This window comes from Triticum urartu, chromosome 5A (genome assembly GCF_056163025.1).
Source record: "Triticum urartu cultivar PI428250 chromosome 5A, HENAU_Tu73, whole genome shotgun sequence".
Lineage (NCBI taxonomy): Eukaryota > Viridiplantae > Streptophyta > Magnoliopsida > Poales > Poaceae > Triticum > Triticum urartu.
The window spans coordinates 629090776-629114100 of NC_141877.1; the positions used below are offsets into that span (position 1 = coordinate 629090776).

The 23325-nt window shown below is 43.5% G+C and overlaps 2 protein-coding genes across 2 annotated transcripts; one reads left to right on the forward strand and one right to left on the reverse strand.

The window, feature by feature from the left end:
- The first annotated feature begins 2713 nt into the window (after positions 1–2713).
- LOC125511179 (receptor-like cytoplasmic kinase 176) lies at positions 2714–7936 on the forward strand. The gene is made up of 6 exons (XM_048676481.2): positions 2714–3196; positions 5335–5660; positions 5905–6040; positions 6157–6299; positions 6386–6509; positions 7259–7936. The coding sequence occupies exons 1-6, from the start codon at positions 3139–3141 to the stop codon at positions 7768–7770; spliced, it is 1299 nt and encodes a 432-aa protein (XP_048532438.1). The 5' UTR covers positions 2714–3138; the 3' UTR covers positions 7771–7936.
- A 274-nt stretch (positions 7937–8210) lies between these two features.
- Positions 8211–9778, reverse strand: LOC147973542 (putative F-box protein At2g36090). Its single transcript, XM_087522109.1, has 2 exons — positions 9457–9778; positions 8211–9385 (listed from the first exon to the last, which is right to left on the reverse strand). The coding sequence occupies exon 2, from the start codon at positions 9277–9279 to the stop codon at positions 8335–8337; it is 945 nt and encodes a 314-aa protein (XP_087378235.1). The 5' UTR covers positions 9280–9385; positions 9457–9778; the 3' UTR covers positions 8211–8334.
- Between the last annotated feature and the right edge of the window lie 13547 nt (positions 9779–23325).

Consider the following 23325-nt stretch of genomic DNA (forward strand, 5'->3'; position numbering starts at 1 on the left):
CCACTCGGTAATGCATCATCATAATGAGCTCAATGTGATCAAGTGGTTGATCACGGGATCATGCATTACGGTACGAGTAAAGTGACTTGCCGGTAACGAGACTGAACAAGGTATTGGGATACCAACGATCGAGTCTCGGGAAAGTAACGTACCGATTGACAAAGGGAATTGTATACGGATTGATTGAATCCTCGACATCGTGGTTCATCCAATGAGATCATCGTGGAGCATGTGGGAGCCAACATGGGTATCCAGATCCCGCTGTTGGTTATTGACCGGAGAGGCTTCTCGGTCATGTCTGCATGTCTCCCGAACCCGTAGGGTCTACACACTTAAGGTTCGGTGACGCTAGGGTTGTAGAGATATTAGCACACGGTAACCCGAAAGTTGTTCGGAGTCCCGGATGAGATCCCGGACGTCACGAGGAGTTCCGGAATGGTCCGGAGGTAAAGATTTATATATAGAAAGTCTAGTTTCGGCCATCGAGAAGGTTTCGGGGTCACCGGTATTGTACCGGGACCACCGGAAGGGTCCCGGGGGTCCACCGGGTGGGGCCACCTATCCCGGAGGGCCCCATGGGCTGAAGTGGGAGGGGAACCAGCCCCTAGTGGGCTGGTGCGCCCCCCTTGGGCCTCCCCCTGCGCCTAGGGTTGGAAACCCTAGGGATGGGGGCGCCACCCTTGCCTTGGGGGGCAAGGCACCCCCTTGGCCGCCGCCCCCCATAGGAGATTGGATCTCCTAGGGCTAGCGCCCCCCCTAGGCACCCTATATATAGTGGGAGGGAGGGAGGGCTGCGCACCCAAGCCCCTGGCCTCTCCCTCTCCCTCTCCCTCCCGTGACACTCCTCCGTCTCTCAGCGCTTGGCGAAGCCGTGCCGAGATCACCGTTGCTTCCACCACCACGCCGTCGTGCTGCTGGATCTTCATCAACCTCTCCTTCCCCCTTGCTGGATCAAGAAGGAGGAGACGTCTCCCAACCGTACGTGTGTTGAATGCGGAGGTGCCGTCCGTTCGGCACTAGGTCATCGGTGATTTGAATCACGTCGAGTACGACTCCATCAACCCCGTTCTCTTGAACGCTTCCGCTCGTGATCTACAAGGGTATGTAGATGCACTCCTCTTTCCCTCGTTGCTAGATGACTCCATAGATTGATCTTAGTGATGCGTAGAAAATTTGAAAATTCTGCTACGTTCCCCAACATGTAAACCATGATGCAGAACTAATAGGTCTAACATCACCAGGAATTAAAAAGAGTTGTCTCTTTTTGGAATAAGGGTAATAAAGTTACCATTAAGCTTGACATGAAGTTCACCTTCTAATAGGATATCTGGGTAGTAAGAGTAATACCATCTCTAATGAAGCTCAAAGCCGAAACATAAAAAGGCATCATTTTGACTATCCTCATTAGGATATGCGTTTCTTTTCGTGCGGAGGTGAAGCCAATGGAAGGGGCAGTCGTACACGAAGTGGAATGGGTGAAGGTTGTCGTCCCTGTCCCACAAACATCACCATTGTTGTATGCAAGGGGCAAAATTTCATGTCATGTCGTTTTTTAAGTTGTTGCACCGAAGGCGACGGAAGCCTTGTCAAAGGATCATGAAGTTTCGACCAGGAAAATATGGAAAGGGGGCACATGTAGTTTGGAGGTGACTAAGAGAGAGGTGGAGAGGTTGGGCACTAGAGGCATACATGTATGTGGAGCAAAAGAGGGACGAGAAGGGAAAAAATGAGGAAGATACTTATGTTTTGCTTCATGTTGTTGGACACACATTGTCCTAGTTACCTTGAATTGATGTAGACACGACATCATGAAAGTCAACTGAGAGGTCAACAAAGTTGAGCAACTTCGCAACGGTGTGCGGCATAAGGATGGGAAGGTAGATCGAGAAATGAAGATGATGCCTCTTTTGAAGGCCAGGGGTTGAATTGGAGACAAGCCAATGCGCGAGAACAAAATCACGTGGGTGCAGCGAGGGAAACTTGTCGCGACTCTGTCGGAACCGCACTAGCATATCGAGAGAAAGTATCGATGTTTGTCGCGACTCTGTTGAAACCGCACCGAGTAGCGAGAGAAAGCATCGCGTTTGCCGCAACTTTGTCGGAACGATGTTTGTCGCGACCTTGCCGGAACCGCTCCGACACGTCGGTACTTCCTCTCGAACGTTAGGATCCGGGCAGGAGAGAATCAATGCACGAGAACTGGATCGGAGGGAGGCGGCGAGGAAAACGCGCCAATGATTGTCGCGACTCCGTCGGAACAGACACAGCGAGATCCGTACCGACGTTTGCCGCGGCTCTGTCGGAACCGCGCCGACACAGCAGGAGAAACGCATCGGTGCCCGTCACGACCATGTCGAAGCCTGCGTGACGGGAGGAACGCGCCCGTGTTTGTCGCGGCTCTGTCGAAACCGCACGAGCACCCATCCATTCACACAAGAGAGACCCATAAAAAAGAAGAGCAAAACTTCTGTCAATGCCCGTATGCAGTTTTTTTCAACGTTATTAGGTGGCAACAACGCGCACGGATGTGCTAAGAAAAAAAAAACGCACACGGATAATATGGTGGTCGGTCGTCATCCCATGGGTCGCTCTCGGCCATTCATTCATTTCACCCCCTCCGGCGGTAAAAAGGGGAGAAACGGTAAGGAAAGCCGCGGCCCCCACCCCCCAGCGTCACGCGGCGCCTCCCCGCTTTTCCCCGAGAGTCGGCCGAGCCAGCGGCGCGGCTGCGCGGCTGCTGCTGCTGCTGCTGTGCTGCCTACCGCTCGCGCTAGTCGCTACCGTCCACCCGCCGCAGCCCGAGCGAGCAGAAGCGGACGCAGGAAAGCGCACGCTTCCCTCGCGCCCCTCCGCTCCCCGCCATTAACTCCTCTCGCTTTCGCCCACTCTCCCTCTCTCTCCTCACGCGCCCCGCCACGCCACCGCTCGCCGCGGCCGCTATTTATCCCCCTCCTCCTCCCCGCCGCCGCTCGGAGGAACCCTAGCCCGCCCGCTCGCCCGAATTCCCACCCCCGCATGAGGCGGACCGCTCGCCGCCGCCGCTTCATCCCCTCCGCGACCCTCGCCCGCTTGCTCCGTTTGGTCCGGTAAGGTTGTTGCAGTTGCTTGGTTGGTTGGTGCGCCGGGCCGACGCGGCCGATGGGGAACTGCTGGGGCACGCGGATCAAGGATGGGAGCACCCACCCCGGCGTCTCAGGTTCGCCCTCTTCTCCTCCCCTGGCTTTGCGGATTTTCGGTGATCCATGGATGGATGGATGGATGGATGGATGAGGTTTCGGCCGATTCCTGCTTGCGAGTTGCAGGGCTCCAAGGTCTGGTGGTTCCTAGATGCGAACAGCAACCCATTCCCGGTTCCCTATCGATTTACATGATCATTTCGTAGGATTCCGGTGGAAATCGGAGATATCAGCGGATGCTTATTGTGCGCAATTAGCCCTATGATGTTCGCGAAAGGCTTAACTTGTTTGTACGCGTGATTCGGTTGGTGGCCTATTTTGAGGCGATCCAGTAGCTTGATTTGGTTGCATAGCTAGTGGCCTAGTAGCCTCAAAGCGTTCAATCGGCACACTAAAGCGAGATATCGCAGTTGCTTTTAGAGTGGTCTCCCCAAAGTAAGCCTTGGCTGCCTTGTGAGGCTTCTTAGGACCTGTGCCATTGGTGGTATAGGCTTTATTAGGTGGTGGGTACCTTCTATTGCACAGTCACTGGACATTGATGCTTCGGTCCTTACATTATTGTTTCACTAGGCTAGTACCATGTGTAGTACTGTAGTACATGCTCTTCCATCATGAATTGGATAGTGCTTATCGTTATCAGACGCCAATGGTATTGTATGGGACAGGACATGTACCTGGCTCTCAGTGTGGTGTGTGTTATGTGTTGGGGTGTGGTGTGGATGTTTTAGCATCGTATGTGTTGGTACTCTGCGCTAACCATTTAGCACGATGAATTCAAAACACCCTTGATTCAGTTGCTGATGCTGAGCAAGAAACATTTGATTGTGGTGGATCATTTTAGCATCGTATCTGTTGATACTCTGCACTGACGCTTAGCTTGAATAATTCAAATCACCCTCTGTTGTTGACCAAGAAACATTTGATTGGCGTGGATATCTTAGCATCATATCTATTGCTACTCTGAGCTGACCACCTGTTGTTGACCAAGAAACATTTGGTTGAAGCAAGACTAATACAACAGTGCAGTACGTCTAGTGTGCCCTTGTAGTGGCATTCTGGCATGTATATGAATGACTATCAGTTGTCTTTGTTATTTGTTTTTCCTTAAAAAGTGTGTCACATGAACTTAGGGGCGGCTTGTCAAGGAAAAGAGAATCGTTAGGGTTGACTAATTGTTTCTATATTGCTATTCCTCTAAATTAATTATTGATAGGAACAGGAGAAGTGCTCAAGTTGTTCCTTGTTTAAGTTGATACTAAAATTTGTTAAACCACCTGTTCAGATATCATACATAAGTCCAGTATAGAGCACACACCTTGATTTTTGTATTCACACCGGTCTGTCTGTTTCCCGCGCATATTCACCAGTCATTAATTGTGTATGTTCCATGTCTACAAACAATTGGATATAATATAACGCTATTATTTTCTTTCCCAGTAACGGGCTGAACTTTTTTGTTTGTGCTTGACGTGTACTATCCAGTTCCATTATTCAACTGTGTCTACCAAAAAATCGGCGTTTAACTGCCATTATTAGGTGCCATTTCTATACCCAGTATATAAATATGCTAAGCCTCTGGATATGCTATGTGACATGGCAAGTGGGCAACGGACGTACATTTGGCGGGACAAGGTCTACTGTTAATTTATGTATCTGACCACTTCATGGAGGGGAACCTCTCTGATTTTCACCATATCCATTACGCGACAGTGCTCGACGCAAATAATCATTTAATCTTTTGGGTCAGAAGCATATTACCATTCACATTTAAATATCATCTGTGCCCTGTTGCTTGCCAACCCCTATCAAAATGCTCTTGGCACCAACTTCTGGGACACCAGTCAATCCATTATCACTAGCATCATCTACCACAGACTGCAATGGCTAGTCTTGCAACTCCTGATCCTCATATCAAGTTTCAGATAAAGCCAAGTGATGATTCCTTGTTACAACCAGTTCCTAATTACTGTGCAAAATTTCCTTAAAAAATGTCAAGTGTTCGGAACTTGCGATACATGATGTTCATTCTGTGGACCTGGGATAGACTAGTGCAAAAACTAATTCATGAGATAATACTTCCATTTCAAATAGATGACTTGATTTTGTATTTTATGTATGTTTCAGTCAGTAGAATCTGCACTAAAGACATTATTTGCAGGAATGTTCTCAAGGAGTAGTGGTAAAGATGGGAGTAGGCTTAGTGCCTGCAGCAGTCGAGCTTCTTCGGCTTCCATGCCTCCAAGTGCAAAGACTGAATGTGAGATCTTGCAGTCAGCCAATGTTAAGGTCTTCACTTATAATGATCTCAGGTTAGCCACAAGGAACTTCCGTCCTGACAGTGTGCTCGGCGAAGGAGGGTTTGGATCTGTCTACAAAGGATGGATTGATGAGCATACATTGTCAGCTTGCAAACCTGGTACTGGAATACCTGTTGCTGTGAAAAGACTCAACCTGGAGGGTTTGCAAGGGCACCGAGAGTGGTTGGTGAGCATGACTGCCACTCCATTTCTTGCTGTTGTTCTTGGATGTCATTTTTCTTTGAAGTTTACTTTTGAATATCGGCATATTTATGTGATGTATCTGAATTCCTTAGTTACAGCTTCAAAAGTCCAATGGTTCGCACCTGTGTCCTTTATGTGATGCACCTGAATTCATTAGAGGATATTTTTCAAAAGTGTTAACCAAACACCTGGATATTTTTCTGACTTTATTATGTGTCCATTTATAGGCTGAAGTTAATTACCTAGGTCAGTTTTGCCATACCAACCTTGTCAAGCTAATTGGGTACTGCCTGGAGGATGAACACCGGCTCCTAGTGTACGAGTGCATGCCACGTGGGAGCTTGGAAAATCATCTTTTCAGGAGTAAGTTAAATTATGACTTGGTGCTCTACTGCTGTCTTATTCATTTTGCATACGATATCGATTCAGACTGTAGCATGTTCTGGTTATAACTTGCTACATATGAATCCTTGATGTAGGGGGCTCGCACTTTCAACCTCTTTCATGGAACCTAAGAATGAAGGTTGCACTTGGAGCTGCTAAAGGACTAGCCTACCTTCACAGTGCAGAGGCTAAAGTTATTTATAGAGATTTCAAGACATCCAATATTCTCCTTGACACAGTAAGTGAAAGTGAATCATCAATACCATAGCTAACCTCTATGATCATCTGATATCTACTGAAACAAATGCATATTTTACTTCCCAGGACTATACCGCAAAACTCTCTGATTTTGGATTGGCAAAGGATGGCCCTGTTGGTGAGAAGAGTCATGTGTCCACAAGGGTAATGGGAACACATGGTTATGCAGCTCCAGAATATCTGTCAACAGGTAACCTTTGACTTGCAATTTTGTGTTTTACCGAGCCAGTATTCTGCACATTTGCTTGTCTTGGATATAAAACATTGTCATGTGACTGGAAGCATTGAATGTTAGCGCAGAGCTCTTAGTGCATTAGTTCATAGAAGTTAGTGTAAGCTGTAATTCATTAAAAATGTGTAAGCTATTTCCTCTATATGCGCATCATCTGTTGCTGCGCAGATCCCATTTTTGGAACGACTTTTACTTTGCTCAATTTGCTAGATAAAGCAGTATAAATGCATCCCATGTCAGACTCTGATTGAATATCTAACACCCAAATGCCAATACTTGAAATGCATGATTTATGTATATACGGTGTACCTTTTCTTTTGTGAATTATGCACAAAGGTGTGAATACAAACTATGTAGGGAAATGTTTGATGGTGATTTTAATTGTCTTCAACGATAAGTTGTTCCATGAAATGATACTGATTGTTATGTAATTACTCTTAATTTATTTTGCTGTGCAAATGGTGCTATGCTGCCTTCTGGTAAAATTTACCTAGAGTTCATATTCAGTATGTGGAAAATATTCATTTAACTAGTCAGTAGTCACTATTTTCAAATCATCTAACATTTTCCTCTTAATTTACTTTGTTGTGGGAATATTAAAATTCTGCCTTCTAGGCATAGAGCGTACTCTACTTTTTCATAACATTTACCCGCGAGCTCATATTCAGCATACGATGAACATCCATTTAACAAATCAACATTTTCAGGCCATCTTACTGCCAAGAGCGACATCTATAGCTTTGGGGTAGTGCTTCTGGAGATGCTGTCAGGCCGCCGTGCCATTGACAAGAACCGTCCCCAGGGCGAGCACAACCTTGTCGAATGGGCCCGGCCATATCTCACACACAAGCGCAAGATATTCCGTGTCCTTGATACCAGGCTAGAAGGCCAATACTCCCTGAACGGAGCCCAGACAATAGCTGCACTGGCTGTCGAGTGCCTGTCCTTTGAAGCTAAGATGAGGCCGTCCATGGACGCCGTGGTCTCTATTCTGGAAGGGATACAAGACTCCAGCGACCCAGCCAGAAGACCGGCAGACCCAGCCAGAAGACCGGCAGATCCAACCAGAAGACCGGCGGCAGAGAGGCCTCAAGACCCCAAGAGTGGAAGCAAGACGGCGCCCGGCGCAAGCAACAGCGGCAAAGGTCGCCGTAAAAGCTCGGGAGACCTTCTGAAGGAGCCTGGCCGAGACCCAAAGCCGTCGGCCTACTCGTCGTAGCGACCCCCGAGTCTGAGCCTGTTAGCTAGCTAGGGTGGTAGTGTGTAAATTTGGTGTGCATATTCCTGATCGTCGTCAGGCTTTTGGGCTGCTCAACTTGAGTTAACTGGGTGGATTTGTGTGTCATCATTGAACTATTGGCATTGGAGTCTGAGTTCGTGTTGCATCCAAGCTCGTGCCTGTGTGTGCATAGTCTTCACTGGATCATAATCCCTCCGTTCCATAATATGGGACGGAGGGAGTACCATATATCCAGTGAAGTATATCAGTGGTATGATTCTGGTGAGCGTCAGTTTTTTTTTTGGGGGGCGTCAGCTTAGCACCAGCAGTGAGTGCCGGTGGGATGTAGGGGATTGAAAGCCCACCAAACCGAACAAGCCCGGAGGAACACATATGCCAATGTGGGATTTGTCACCAATAGTCGCAGTAGACCACCGTGGTTTAATTGTGAGCACTGTGCTGCCTGAATTTTCAGGTCTAACAGTGTACAAATAGGATTGCCCGCTTCAGTGGAAAAACTGTTGTACATGTTTCACGAGGTACACAGATATCCGGTCCCTGACTCTACCGGAGCACGACGGAGGCGATGAAGCCGAGCACGGCGACGGCGCTGACGGCGGAGCAGCACAGGTCGACGAGCACCTCCCGCCTCGCCTTGGACTCCTTCCGCCCCCTCTTGCTCCTCACGAACTCCTCGTACCTCCTCTTGGCCTCTTCTCTTTCCCTCTCCCCTGCTTTGCTCCTCGGTCCATCCATCGCGGCCGCAAGGAGCCGCAGGCTGCCTTCGCCGCTCACCGCCGCGCCGTCGGCGTCCTCGACGGTCAGGCTGACCTCCCTGAGGTTAAGGCACCCGGCCTCCTCCGAGCAGGTGATCGTGGCCTCGAACTTGCTCCCGCCCAGCACCACCGCGTACCGCACCAGCGTCTCGCCCGTGTACCAGTGCCTGTCCACGGCCACCGCCCGCCGGCTCGACACGTTCACCGCCCGGCCGCTCCGGGGGTCGACCACGATCCAGCTCAGCTCCAGCTCCGCCGGAGAGAACGAGGCCGAGGCCATCCGTACCGGGTCCTTGCACTCCACGGCGTCCACGCGGAAGGGCGAGGCCAGGAACCACGAGGACGACGTGGAGGTCTCCATGACCCGTGAGAAGAGCGGCCGGGGCGAGCCATTCCGGTAGATGTCCACGGCGGAGATCAGCTCGCCGGGGAGGCATTGGTCGGCTGCGGCGGCATCCCTTGGACTGGAAGTGGACGGGAAGGGGAAGGCGTCGGCGAAGAGGCGTTGCGGGGAGACGGCCGGAGAGCCGAGGACGTTGTGTTGCCGCTCGGTCTCCAGGCCCAGCGACGGCCACCGCGCGAGGCAGAGCGCGCGCCACGTCTCCGGGTCCGCGGCGAGGGCGCGGAGGCCTGCCGTGGCGCAGCTCGCGGCGGCCAGGGACGGGCCGTCGAGGCGGCGCAGAGCGCAGGCCAGCACGTCGGCGGGCAGGTCCTCCACGGTGGTCGTCGGCATTTTCCTGGCCTCCCGCCGGTGCGTCGACTACAACAAGCGGGAGCGGCCGGAGGTCGATCGAGCAACACTCTCCAAGCTCCAGACGCCGAGCGGGGGAATGCGATGGCTGGCAACGCGAGCAAAGAGTTGTTTTATAGGCGTGCAAACCCTGTTTCGTTTCCAGGAAGGATTATTTACCTGGCACCTTGTCGTGTCTTCCCTGTTGGTGTCGGCCATGGCGAAAATGACAGCACCACAGCCCGGGCACGCTCGGCCAAACGGAAGGACACGATGGCAGGCCGACAGGGCGCCGGGCACGGTCGGCCGAAGGGAGAGTTGGACCTTTGCTCCTGCATGGATTACAAATGGAAAGAGCCGGTTGAAGCAGTTGCGTTGCTGCTGTAATCCCGACTAAAATACCACATCCGGTACCACGACCGGCCGCCGGATTGACGTGGGCACCAGCCGCCTGCGAGCCCCATGTCAGCGTCGAATGAGCGATACTGCAGCTCAGGCCGGAGCAGCTGGAGCAGGCTCTGTAAACGGATTGGCCTTGCGCCTGGTTAGGTTAAGCGTAGTGGTTCGGATGAGATGGATGGAGACATGCATATGCTTACCTCCCGCGCACTTTATGTTTATGGTCTCGATGCATTGGCCGGCTAGTTCTCTGCCTCATGATGTCCTGCGCTTTTCTTACGTTAGCGTAGGAAAACCGGCCTAACATTTTTTTAAGTCTGAAAGCACGCCCATTTCGTCATATGTTACACATTTCTTGATCACCAGTCGTTCTCAGTTATGCTCTTCAGCAGGATGTGCAAAAGCTTGAGAGACTACAATCGTGTATCTATTGAGTAGGCTGTGCTTTATTTATACCACGGACCACTTACTCACACACTGACACACCGAGCGGTTGTAGGCATGCATCACCGTCCATGGTATAGAGGGCATGCATCACCATCCATCGTGTGAATTATACTAGTGTGAAAATTACACTATCATATGTTTATACTCTGCATATTACAAAAGTGATATTTTAGTGCAAAATTGTGTGCATTCTTTTCATTGTATTTTTTTTAATTTAAGGATAATACCAAGGCAAAGGAAAAACTTAGGAAACAAAATAAAATATAAAACAAAGACCAAAAAAAGAAAAGAATATTTCCAAAGTTACATAACGAACATTTTAGAAAATATGACAACATTGAAAAACACAATCAATATTACAAAACACACCGTGAACAGTTTAGATCCATGATTAATATTTTATGAATTATACTGTATGATGAACGTTTTTTAAATAAATTATGATCATTTTTTACATGGTATATATTTTTAAAATACATGATCAATATTTTCTAAATGTGCGGTTAACATTTTCTAAATGTTTGACCAACATTTTTAATACACATCGAATATTGTAGTACATAATGAAACATTTTTCAATACACAAATGTTTTTTTAAAATACCCCTATAAAAACATTTTCATACATTATAAATATTTCTAATACAAAAAATAGTATTTAAATATGTCATGAACATTTTAAATACATGGTGAAAAAATAAGAGCTAAACAACTAAAAACATGGAAAAAATAGAAAAAAAGAAAAATAAAATTAAAAATAAAAGGAAAAAGGAAAAAAGAGGATAAGACGAAGAAATAAACATGAAAAAAAGGAAAAGGAAGCACAAAAATAAAGAAACAAGATAGGAAAAGAAAAAATGAAGAAAAAGTGAGGAAACCAGACACAAATCACATAATAAGAACCACACGAAAACGACGGAAAGCGCTCCATGAAAAAAGCCGAAAAACAACAAGGTCGCCGCTACTGGGCCTGGCCGAGGCCGCGTCGCGCTAGAAGGAAGGGCTAGCACTATCTCGCAATTACCGACATATAGCTTTTACGCGACCTCCCCAATTCGGTCAAAGACCGTGAGATCCACATCTCGTTTATAGTGTGGCTATCTTTTGTCTCGCCCGAAGGTTTTTCCGTGTTGTGTCCATTACTGGGCCAGTCCGTTTCTTAGCGCTCGCTCGCTCACTGGTAGCATTCGATACATTTTGCTATGCTTTTCTGCTTCTTTTCATTTGTTCCTTCTATTTTTTTCTTCACGGGTTTCTTCATTTTTTTGCTTTTCCCTTTGCTTTTCCGCCGGTATTCTTTGTTTTATTCCTAGATTTTATTGGTTTTGTTTCTTTTCCATCCTTTTTCTATGGTTTGGTATTTTTTTTCTATTTTCATTTGTTATTCCTTATTTCTTTTTCTTTGTTTTCTTTGTTTCTTTTCTATTTTCAGTTTTTCTTTTATTTTCCCTTTCCCTTAGTTTTCCTTGGTTTGTTTTATTTGTTTTCTTCCTTTCTATTTTTTTGTTTTGTTTCTTTGTTTTCACCATTCCATTCTTTTTCATTGGTTTTATACTGTTTTATTTTATTTTTTGGTTAACTTTGTTTTTATTGGGTTTATTTGTTTTTATTTGTTTCTTTGTCGATTTTCCTCGGCTTGTTTTTTGTTCAACACATGTCCACTTTTTGGTAGACATTCGATATTTTTTGTATACATTTGAAACATATTTTATATACATGTTTAACATTTTGAAAATACATGAATAACTTTTTGAAAATTATTTTTTTCATGTCTAATATTTTCCATACACATTGTACATTTTCAGTATATATTTATTTAATTTTTATACACACATTTATATTTTTTCAAATAAAAGTTTAACATTTTTTAATACATGGTAAGCAATTTTCAATAAATGGGGAATTTTATAATGGCAATAAAGATTTTTTCACACACAATGTACATTTTATATACAACAAATTTTTTACACGTTGAATTTAAAAAAAAATGATCAATATTTTTTATACACATTGTATTTGTTTTGTACATATTTTTCATATACACGACAAATATTTTTTTTGTACACATTTAACATTTTATCAAATGCTTGATTAATAGTTTTCAAATACTTGATTAAAATCTTCAACTGCTTGTTTTAACTTTTTTATAGGACAATATATTTGGCACTAGTGTGCACGATAGAAAAAAATACTGAATGTACCTCCCCACCCACGAGGCCGAGTGCGGTACTAGGCCCAACAGAAAAAGGCCCAGCACCACTCAACCACCCCTACGACGCACTCCCTGAAGGAAATATGCTCTAGAGGATATAATAAAGTTGTTATTTTATATTTTCTTATTCAGGATAAAGGTTTATTATTCATGCTAGAATTGTATTGATCGGAAACTTAAATACATGTGTGAATACATAAATAAATACCATGTCCCTAGTAAGCCTCTACTAGACTAGCTCGTTGATCAAAGATGGTTAAGGTTTCCTAACCATAGACATGTGTTGTCATTTGATAACGGGATCACATCATTAGGAGAATTATGTGATGGACAAGACTCATCCGTTAGCTTAGAATAATGATTGTCCAGTTTTATTGCTATTGCTTTCTTAATGTCAAATACACATTCCTTCGACTATAAGATTATGCAACTCACGGATACCGGAGGAATACATTGTGTGCTATCAAACGTCCCAACGTATCTGGATGGTCATAAAGATGCTCTACAGGTATCTCTGAAGGTGTTTATTGAGTTGGCATAGATCGAGATTAGGATTTGTCACTCCGAGTATTAGAGAGGTATCTCTGGGCCTCTCGATAATACACATCATAAGCTTGCAAGCAAATGACTAAAGGAGTTAGTCACAAAGTGATGTATTACAGAACGAGTAAAGAGACTTGCTGCTACCTCTTGAGCACTGCGTTGGATTTCCCCGAAGAGGAGAGGATGATGCAGCAAAGTAGCGTAAGTATTTCCCTCAGTTTTTGAGAACCAAGGTATCAATCCAGTAGGAGGCTACGCTCGAGTGCCTCGTACCTACACAAAAAAAATAGCTCAACGCAACCAACGCGCTTAGGGGTTGTCAATCCCTTCACGGTCACTTACGAAAGTGAGATCTGATAGAGATGATAAATAATATTTTTTGGTATTTTTGGTTTAGAGATGCAAAGTAAAAAAGTAAAAGCAAAGCAATAATAAAGTGATGGAGATTAATATGATGAGAAAGAGACCCGGGGGCCATAGGTTTCACTAGTGGCTTCTCTCAAGAGCATAAGTATTCTACGGTGGGTGAACAAATTACTGTTGAGCAATTGACAGAATTGAGCATAGTTATGAGAATATCTAGGTATGATCATGTATATAGGCATCATGTCCGAGACAAGTAGACCGAAACGATTCTGCATCTACTACTATTACTCCACTCATCGACCGCTATCCAGCATGCATCTAGAGTATTAAGTTAAAAACAGAGTAACGCCTTAAGCAAGATGACATGATGTAGAGGGATAGTTTCATGCAATATGATAAAAACCCCATCTTGTTATCCTCGATGGCAACAATACAATACGTGCCTTGCTGCCCCTTCTGTCACTGGGAAAGGACACCGCAAGATTGAACCCAAAGCTAAGCACTTCTCCCATGGCAAGAAAAACCAATCTAGTAGGCCAAACCAAACTGATAATTCGAAGAGACTTGCAAAGATAACCAATCATACATAAAAGAATTCAGAGAATATTCAAATATTATTCATAGATAGACTGGATCATAAACCCACAATTCATCGGTCTCAACAAACACACCGCAAAAAGAAGATTACATCAAATAGATCTCCACAAGAGAGGGGGAGAACATTGTATTGAGATTCAAAAAGAGAGAAGAAGCCATCTAGCTACTAACTATGGACCCGTAGGTCTGAAGTAAACTACTCACACTTCATCGGAGGGGCTTGGATGATGATGTAGAAGCCCTCCGTGATCGATGCCCCTTACGACGGAGCTTCCGGAATAGGCCCCAAGATGGGATCTCGTGGATACAGAAAGTTGCGGCGGTGGAATTAGGTACGTGGATATATATAGGAGGAAGAAGTACGTCGATGGAGCTTCGAGGGGCCCACGAGGCAGGGGGCGCGCCCCAGGGGGGGGGCGCCCTCCACCCTCGTGACCGCCTCATGGCTTTCTTGACGGAGGGTCCAAGTCTCCTGGATCTTATCTGATGAGAAAATCACGTTTCCGAAGGTTTCATTCCGTTTGGACTCCGTTTGGACTCCGTTTGATATTCCTTTTCTTCGAAACCCTAAAACAGGCAAAAAACAACAATTCTGGGCTGGGCCTCCGGTTAATAGGTTAGTCCCAAAAATAATATAAAAGTGGATAATAAAGCCCAATAATGTCTAAAACAGTAGATAATATAGCATGGAGCAATCAAAAATTATAGATACGTTGGAGACGTATCAAGCATCCCCAAGCTTAATTCCTGTTCGTCCTCGAGTAGGTAAATGATAAAAACAGAATTTGTGATGCGGAGTGCTACTTAGCATAATTTTAATGTAATTCTTCTTAATTGTGGTATGAATATTCAGATCCGAAAGATTCAAGACAATAGTTCATATTGACATAAAAATGATAATACTTCAAGCATACTAACTAAGCAATTATGTCTTCTCAAAATAACATGGCCAAAGAAAGTTCATCCCTACAAAATCATATAGTTGAGTCATGTTTCATTTTCGTCACACAAGAATGCTCTCATCATTCACAACCCCGATGACAAGCCAAGCAATTGTTTCATACTCAAACCTATAAACTTTCATGCAATATATGAGCGTGAGTCATGGACATAGCACTATGGGTGGAATAGAATATAATGAAGGGGTTATGTGGAGAAGACAAAAAGGAGAAAGTCTCACATCAACGAGGCTAATCAATGGGCTATGGAGATGCCCACCGATTGATGTTAATGCAAGGAGTAGGGATTGCCATGCAACGGATGCACCAGAGCTATAAATGTATGAAAGCTCAACAAAAGAAACTAGTGGGTGTGCATCCAACTTGCTTGCTCATGAAGACCTAGGGCACTTGAGGAGGCCCATTGTTGGAATATACAAGCCAAGTTCTATAATGAAAAATTCCCACTACTATATGAAAGTGATAACATTAGAGACTCTCTACTATGAAGATCATGGTGCTACTTTGAAGCACAAGTGTGGTAAAAGGATAGTAACATTGTCCCTTCTCTATTTTTCTCTCATTTTTTGGGCCTTTTCTTTTTTATGGCCTTTCTCTTCTTTTTTTGGGCCTTCTCTTTTTTTATGGCCTTTCTCTTTTTTTATTCCTCACTTGGGACAATGCTCTAATAATGATGATCATCACACTTCTATTTATTTACAACTCAATGATTACAACTCGATACTAGAACAAAGATGACTTTGTATGAATGCCTCCGGCGGTGTACCGGGATATGCAATGAACCAAGAGTGACATGTATGAAAGAATTATGAATGGTGGCTTTGCCACAAATACTATGTCAACTACATGATCATGCTAAGCAATATGACAATGATGAATGTGTCTTGATGAACGGAATGATGGAAAGTTGCATGGCAATATATCTCGGAATGGCTATGGAAATGCCATAATAGGTAGGTATGGTGGCTGTTTTGAGGAAGATATAAGGAGGTTTATGTGTGAAAGAGCGTATCATATCACGGGGTTTGGATGCACCCGCGGAGTTTGCGCCAACTCTCAATGTGAGAAAGGGCAATCCACGGTACCGAAGAGGCTAGCAAGGATGGAAGGGTGAGAGTGCGTATAATCCATGGACTCAACATTAGTCATAAAGAACTCACATACTTATTGCAAAAATCTACAAGTCATCAAAAACCTCGGCACTACGCACATGCTCCTAGGGGGATAGATTGGTAGGGAAAGACCATCGCTCATCCCCGACCGCCACTCATAAGGAAGACAATCAAATAACACCTCATGTTTCAAATTTGTTGCATAACGTTTACCATACGTGCATGCTACGGGACCTACAAACTTCAACACAAGTATTTCTCAATTTCACAACTACTCAACTAGCATGACTTTGATATTATTACCTCCATATCTCAAAATAATCATCAAGCATCAAACTTTTCTTAGTATTCAATACACTCATACGAAAGTTTTATTATTAATCTTGCATATCAAGCATATTAGGATTTTAAGAAAATTACCATGCTATTAATACTCTCAAAATAATCTAAGTGAAGCATGAGAGATCAATAGTTTCTATAAAACAAATCCACCACCGTGCTCTAAAAGATATAAGTGAAGCACTAGAGCAAAACTATAAAGCTCAAAAGATATAAGTGAATCACATAGAGTATTCTATCAAATTCCAAATCATGTATGGCTCTCTCAAAAGGTGTGTACATCAAGGATGATTGTGGTAGACTAACAAGCAAAGACTCAAATCATAAAAGACGCTCCAAGCAAAACACATATCATGTGGTGAATAAAAATATAGCTCCAAGTAAAGTTACCGATAGAAGTAGACGAAAGAGGGGATGCCTTCCGGGGCATCCCCAAGCTTTGGCTTTTAGGTGTCCTTAGATTATCTTGGGGGTGCCATGGTCATCCCCAAGCTTAGGCTCTTGCCACTCCTTGTTCCATAATCCATCAAATCTTTACCCAAAACTTGAAAACTTCACAACACAAAACTTAAAGTAGAAAACTCGTGAGCTCCGTTAGCTAAAGAGAACAAAAGACCACTTCAAGGTACTGTAATGAACTCATTATTTATTTATATTGGTGTTAAACCTACTGTATTCCAACTTCTCTACAGATTATAAACTATTTTACTAGCCATAGATTCATCAAAATAAGCAAACAACACACAAAAAACAGAATCTGTCAAAAACAGAACAGTCTGTAGTAATCTGTAGCTAGCGCAAGATATGGAACCCCAAAAATTCTAAAATAAATTTCTGGACGTGAGGAATTTATCTATTAATCATCTGCAAAAATAATTAACTAAATAGCACTCTCCAAATAAAAATTACAGCAGTTCCCATGAGCGCAAAAGTTTCTGTTTTTACAGCAAGTTCAACAAGACTTTCCCCAAGTCTTCCCAACGGTTCTACTTGGCACAAAACACTAATTAAACACAAAAAACACAACCAAAACAGAGGCTAGATAATTTATTTATTACTAAACAGGAGAAAAAAAAGCAAGGAATAAAAATAAAATTGGGTTGCCTCCCAACAAGCGCTATCATTTAACGCCCCTAGCTAGGCATAACAAGCAAGAATAGATCTAGGTATTGCCATCTTTGGTAGGCAATCCATAAGTGGCTCTCATGATATATTCATATGGTAATTTTATTTTATTTTTAGGGAAGTGTTCCATGCCCTTTTTTAATGGAAATTTAAATCTAATATTCCCTTCCTTCATATCAATAATTGCACCAACCGTTCTAAGGAAAGGTCTACTGAGAATAGTAGGGCAAGAAGGATTGCAATCTATATCAAGAACGATAAAATCTACGGGCACATAATTCCTATTTGCAACAATAATAACATCATTAATTCTTCCCATAGGTTTCTTAATAGTGGAATCCGCAAGATGCAAGTTTAGAGAGCAATCATCAAAATCACGGAAATCTAGCAAATCACACAAAGTTTTGGGAATCGTGGAAACACTAGCACCCAAATCACATAAAGCATAGCATTCATGATCTTTAATTTTAACTTTAATAGTTGGTTCCCACTCATCATAAAGTTTTCTAGGGATAGAAACTTCCAATTCAAGTTTTTCTTCATAAGATTGCATCAAGGCATCAGCGATATGTTTAGTAAATGCTTTATTTTGACTATAAGCGTGAGGAGATTTTAGCACGGATTCCAAAAAGGAAATACAATCAATTAAAGAGCAATTTTCATAATTAAATTCCTTGAAATCCAATATAGTGGGTTTAGCAATATCTAGGGTTTTAATTTCTTCAATCCCACTTTTATCAAATTTAGCATCAAGATCAAAAGATTCAGAATTATTGGAACACCTTCTAGGTAAAGGTGGATCATATTTAGTCCCATCATTATCAAGATTCATATTGCAAAACAAAGATTTAATAGGGGATACATCAATAACTTTTAGATCTTCATCATTATTTTCATAGGAACTAGAAGAACACGCTTTTATAAAGGCATCTTTCTTAGCATGCATCCTAGCGGTTCTTTCTTTGCACTCGTCAATGGAAATTCTCATGGCTTTGAGAGACTCATTGATATCATGTTAGGTGGAATAGATATAAGTTCCAAAGAATCAACATCAAGAGCAATTCTATCAACGTTCTTAGCCAAATCATCAATCTTAAGCAATTTTTCTTCAATCATAGCATTAAAATTCTTTTGCGAAGAAATAAATTCTTTAATATTAGATTCAAAATCAGAGGGCATCTTATTATAATTTCCATAAGAATTGTTGTAGGAATTACCATAATTATTAGAGGGATTACTGGGATAAGGCCTAGGATTGAAATTTCCTCTATACGCGTTGTTATCAAAATTGTTCCTACCAACAAAATTCGCATCCATAGATTCATTATTATTCTCAATCAAAGTAGACAAGGGCATATCATTAGGATCATAAGAAACACTCTTATTAGCAAATAATTTCATAAGTTCATCCATCTTTCCACTCAAAACATTAATTTCTTTTATCGCATGCACCTTTTTATTAGTAGATCTTTCAGTATGCCATTGAGAATAATTAACCATAATATTATCTAGGAGTTTAGTAGCATCTCCTAAAGTGATTTCCATAAAAGTGCCTCCCGCGGCCAAATCTAAAAGATTTCTAGAAGAAAAATTCAATCCGGCATAAAAATTTGTATAATCATCCACAAATTCAAACCATGAGTAGGGCAATTACGTATCATTAATTTCATTCTCTCCCAAGCTTGTGCAACATGTTCGTGATCAAGTTGCTTAAAATTCATAATATCGTTTCTAAGAGAGATGATCTTAGCGGGAGGAAAATACTTAGAGATAAAAGCATCTTTGCACTTGTTCCATGAATCAATACTATTTTTAAGCAAAGATGAAAACCAAGCTTTAGCACGATCTCTAAGCGAAAAAGGAAATAGCTTGAATTTAACAATATCATTATCGACATCTTTCTTCTTTTGCATGTCACACAAATCAAAGAAGCTATTAAGATGGGTAGCGGCATCTTCACTAGGGAGGCCGGAGAAACGGATCTTTCATGACAAGATTCAACAAAGAAATATTAATTTCACAAGATTCAGCATCGGTAAGAGGAGCAATCGGAGTGCTAAGGAAATCATTATTGTTGGTATTGGTTAAGTCACACAATTTAGTATTATCTTGAGCCATCGTGACAAACAAGCAATCCAACACACGAGCAAACAAAAAGCAAACGGGCAAAAGAGGCAAATAGAGAGAGAGAGGGAGGATAGAGAGAGAGAGGGCGAATAAAACAACAAGGGTGAAGTGGGGGAGATGAAAACGAGAGGAAAATGGCAAATGATGTAATGCGGGAGATAGGGATTGTGATGGGTACTTGGTATGTCGACTTTTGCACAGACTCCCAGGCAACGGCGCCAGAAATTCTTCTTGCTACCTCTTGAGCACTGCGTTGGATTTCCCCGAAGAGGAGAGGATGATGCAGCAAAGTAGTGTAAGTATTTCCCTCAGTTTTTGAGAACCAAGGTATCAATCCAGTAGGAGGCTACACTCGAGTCCCTCGTACCTACACAAAAACAATAGCTCAACGCAACCAACACGCTTAGGGGTTGTCAATCCCTTCACGATCACTTACGAAAGTGAGATCTGATAGAGATGATAAATAATATTTTTGGTATTTTTGGTTTAGAGATGCAAAGTAAAAAAGTAAAGGAAAAGCAATAATAAAGTGATGGAGATTAATATGATGAGAAAGAGACCCGGGGGCCATAGGTTTCACTAGTGGCTTCTCTCAAGAGCATAAGTATTCTACGGTGGGTGAACAAATTACTGTTGAGCAATTGACAGAATTGAGCATAGTTATGAGAATATCTAGGTATGATCATGTATATAGGCATCATGTCCGAGACAAGTAGACCGAAACGATTCTGCATCTACTACTATTACTCCACTCATCGACCGCTATCCAGCATGCATCTAGAGTATTAAGTTAAAAACAAAGTAACGCCTTAAGCAAGATGACATGATGTAGAGGGATAGTTTCATGCAATATGATAAAAACCCCATCTTGTTATCCTCGATGGCAACAATACAATACGTGCCTTGCTGCCCCTTCTGTCACTGGGAAAGGACACCGCAAGAGTGAACCCAAAGCTAAGCACTTCTCCCATGGCAAGAAAAACCAATCTAGTAGGCCAAACCAAACTGATAATTCGAAGAGACTTGCAAAGATAACCAATCATACATAAAAGAATTCAGAGAAGATTCAAATATTATTCATAGATAGACTGGATCATAAACCCACAATTCATCGGTCTCAACAAACACACCGCAAAAAGAAGATTACATCGAATAGATCTCCACAAGAGAGGGGGAGAACATTGTATTGAGATCCAAAAAGAGAGAAGAAGCCATCTAGCTACTAACTATGGACCCGTAGGTCTGAAGTAAACTACTCACACTTCATCGGAGGGGCTTTGATGATGATGTAGAAGCCCTCCATGATCGATGCCCCTTCCGGCGGAGCTCCGGAACAGGCCCCAAGATGGGATCTCGTGGATATAGAAAGTTGCGACGGTGGAATTAGGTTTTTGGCTCCGTCCCTGATCGTTTGGGTGGACGTGGATATATATAGGAGGAAGAAGTACGTCGGTGGAGCTTCGAGGGGCCCACGAGGCAGGGGGCGCGCCCTAGGGGGGGCACCCTCCACCCCCGTGACCGCCTCGTGGCTTTCTTGACGGAGGGTCCAAGTCTCCTGGATCTTATCTGATGAGAAAATCACGTTTCCGAAGGTTTCATTCCGTTTGGACTCCGTTTGATATTCCTTTTCTTCGAAACCCTAAAACAGGCAAAAAACATCAATTCTGGACTGGGCCTCCGGTTAATAGGTTAGTCCCAAAAATAATATAAAAGTGGATAATAAAGCCCAATAATGTCTAAAACAGTAGATAATATATCATGGAGCAATCAAAAATTACAGATACGTTGGAGACGTATCACTTGCCAGTAACGAGATTGAACTAGGTAATAATATACCGACGATCCAATCTCGGGCAAGTAACATACCGATGGACAAAGGGAATTACGTATGTTGTCATAACGGTTCGTCCGATAAAGATCTTCGTAGAATATGTAGGAGCCAATATGGGCATCCAGGTTCCGCTAGTTATTGACCGGAGATGTGTCTCGGTCATGTCTACATAGTTCTCGAACCCGTAGGGTCCGCACGCTTAACGTTCGATGACGATATAATATTATATGAGTTATATGATTTGGTGAATGAATTTTGTTCGGAGTCCCGGATGAGATCACGGGCATGACGAGGAGTCTCAAAATGGTCGAGAGGTAAATATTGATATACAGGACGGTAGTATTCCAACACCGGAAGTGTTTTGGGGGGGTACCGGGTACTTATCGGGTCACCGGAAGGGGTTTCGGGCACCCCCGGTAAAAATATGGGCCTTATGGTCCAAGAGGGGAAACACACCAGCCACAAGGGGCTGGTGCGCCCCCCATATGGGCCGGCCAAGGAGGAGAAGGAAAGAGGGGAAGGGAAAGGAAAGAGAGGAATAGGATTCCCTCTTCCATCCTCCCCCCTCTCTTTCCTTCCCCCTCCGACATATATGGTAGGGGACGCGCGGCTAGGGAGGTGCTCCTAGCACACCCCGGATAATTGTTTTAGCCGTGTGCGGCGCCCCCCTCCACCATTTACACCCCCGATCATATTTTCGTAGTGCTTAGGCGAAGCCATGGGAGGACCACTTAACCATCACTATCACCACACTGTCGTGCTGACATAACTCATCTACTACCTCGACGTCTTACTAGATCAAGAAGGCAAGGGACGTCACCGAGCTGAACATGTGTAGAACACGGAGGTGCCATGCATTCGGTACTTGATCAGTTGAAGCGCGAAGAAGTTCGATTACATCAACCGCGTTGAGAAACACTTCCACTTACGGTCTAAAAGGGTACATAGACACACTCTCCCCTCATTTCTATGCATCTCCATGGACAGATCATTGTGTGTGCGTAGATTTTTTTGTTTTCCATGCAACGATTCCCAACAGTGGCATCATGAGTCAGGTCTATACGTAGATGATATGCACGAGTAAAACACAAAGAGTTGTGGGTGGTGATAGTCATACTTCTTACCACCAACGTCTTATTTTGATTCGGCGGTATTGTGGGATGAAGCAGCCCAGACCGACCTTACATGTCCACGCACATGAGACCGGTTCCATTGACAGACATGCAACTAGTTTTGCATAAAGGTGGCTGACGGGTGTCTGTTTCTCCTACTTTAGTTGAATCAAATTTGACTGCGTCCGGTCCTTGAAGAAGGTTAAAACATCAAACTTGATGAATCACCGCTGTGGTTTTATGCGTAGGTAATAACAGTTCTTGATAGAAGCCCGTAGCAGCCACGTAAAACTTGCAACAACAGAGTAGAGGACGTCTAACTTGTTTTTGCAGGGCATGTTGTGATGTGATATGGTCAAAATATGATGTGATATATGTTGATGTATGAGATGATCATGTTTTGTAATATCGACAACCGATAGGAGCCTTAGGGTTGTCTCTTTATTGTATGAAGTGCAAGCACCACGTAATTGCTTCACTTTATCACTATGCTTTAGCAATAGTTGTAGAAGCAATAGTTGGCGTGATGACCTTGACGCAACGATGCTATGATGGAGATCAAGGTGTCAAGCCGGTGACAATGGAGATCATGATGATGCTTTGGAGATGGAGATCAAAAGCACAATATGATGGCCATATCATGTCACATATTTTGATTGCATGTGATGTTTATCTTTTATGCATCTTATTTTGCTTAAGAATGGCGGTAGCATTATAAGATGATCCCTTCACTTAATTTCAAGATAAAAGTGTTCTTCCTGAGTATGCACCGTTGCTACAGTTCTTTGTTTTGAGACACCATGTGATGATCAGGTGTGATAGACTCTACGTTCACATACAATGAGTGTAAGACAATTTTACACATGCAGAATACTTGGTCT

Bases quoted from the DNA above. Each gene is read 5' to 3' on its own strand.
- LOC125511179 (XM_048676481.2), top strand. From the start codon at position 3,139: ATGGGGAACTGCTGGGGCACGCGGATCAAGGATGGGAGCACCCACCCC. The intron at 5,661-5,904 runs GTGAGCATGACT...GTCCATTTATAG, and splicing joins AAGGGCACCGAGAGTGGTTG to GCTGAAGTTAATTACCTAGG. The intron at 6,041-6,156 runs GTAAGTTAAATT...TCCTTGATGTAG, and splicing joins GGAAAATCATCTTTTCAGGA to GGGGCTCGCACTTTCAACCT.
- LOC147973542 (XM_087522109.1), bottom strand. From the start codon at position 9,279: ATGCCGACGACCACCGTGGAGGACCTGCCCGCCGACGTGCTGGCCTGC.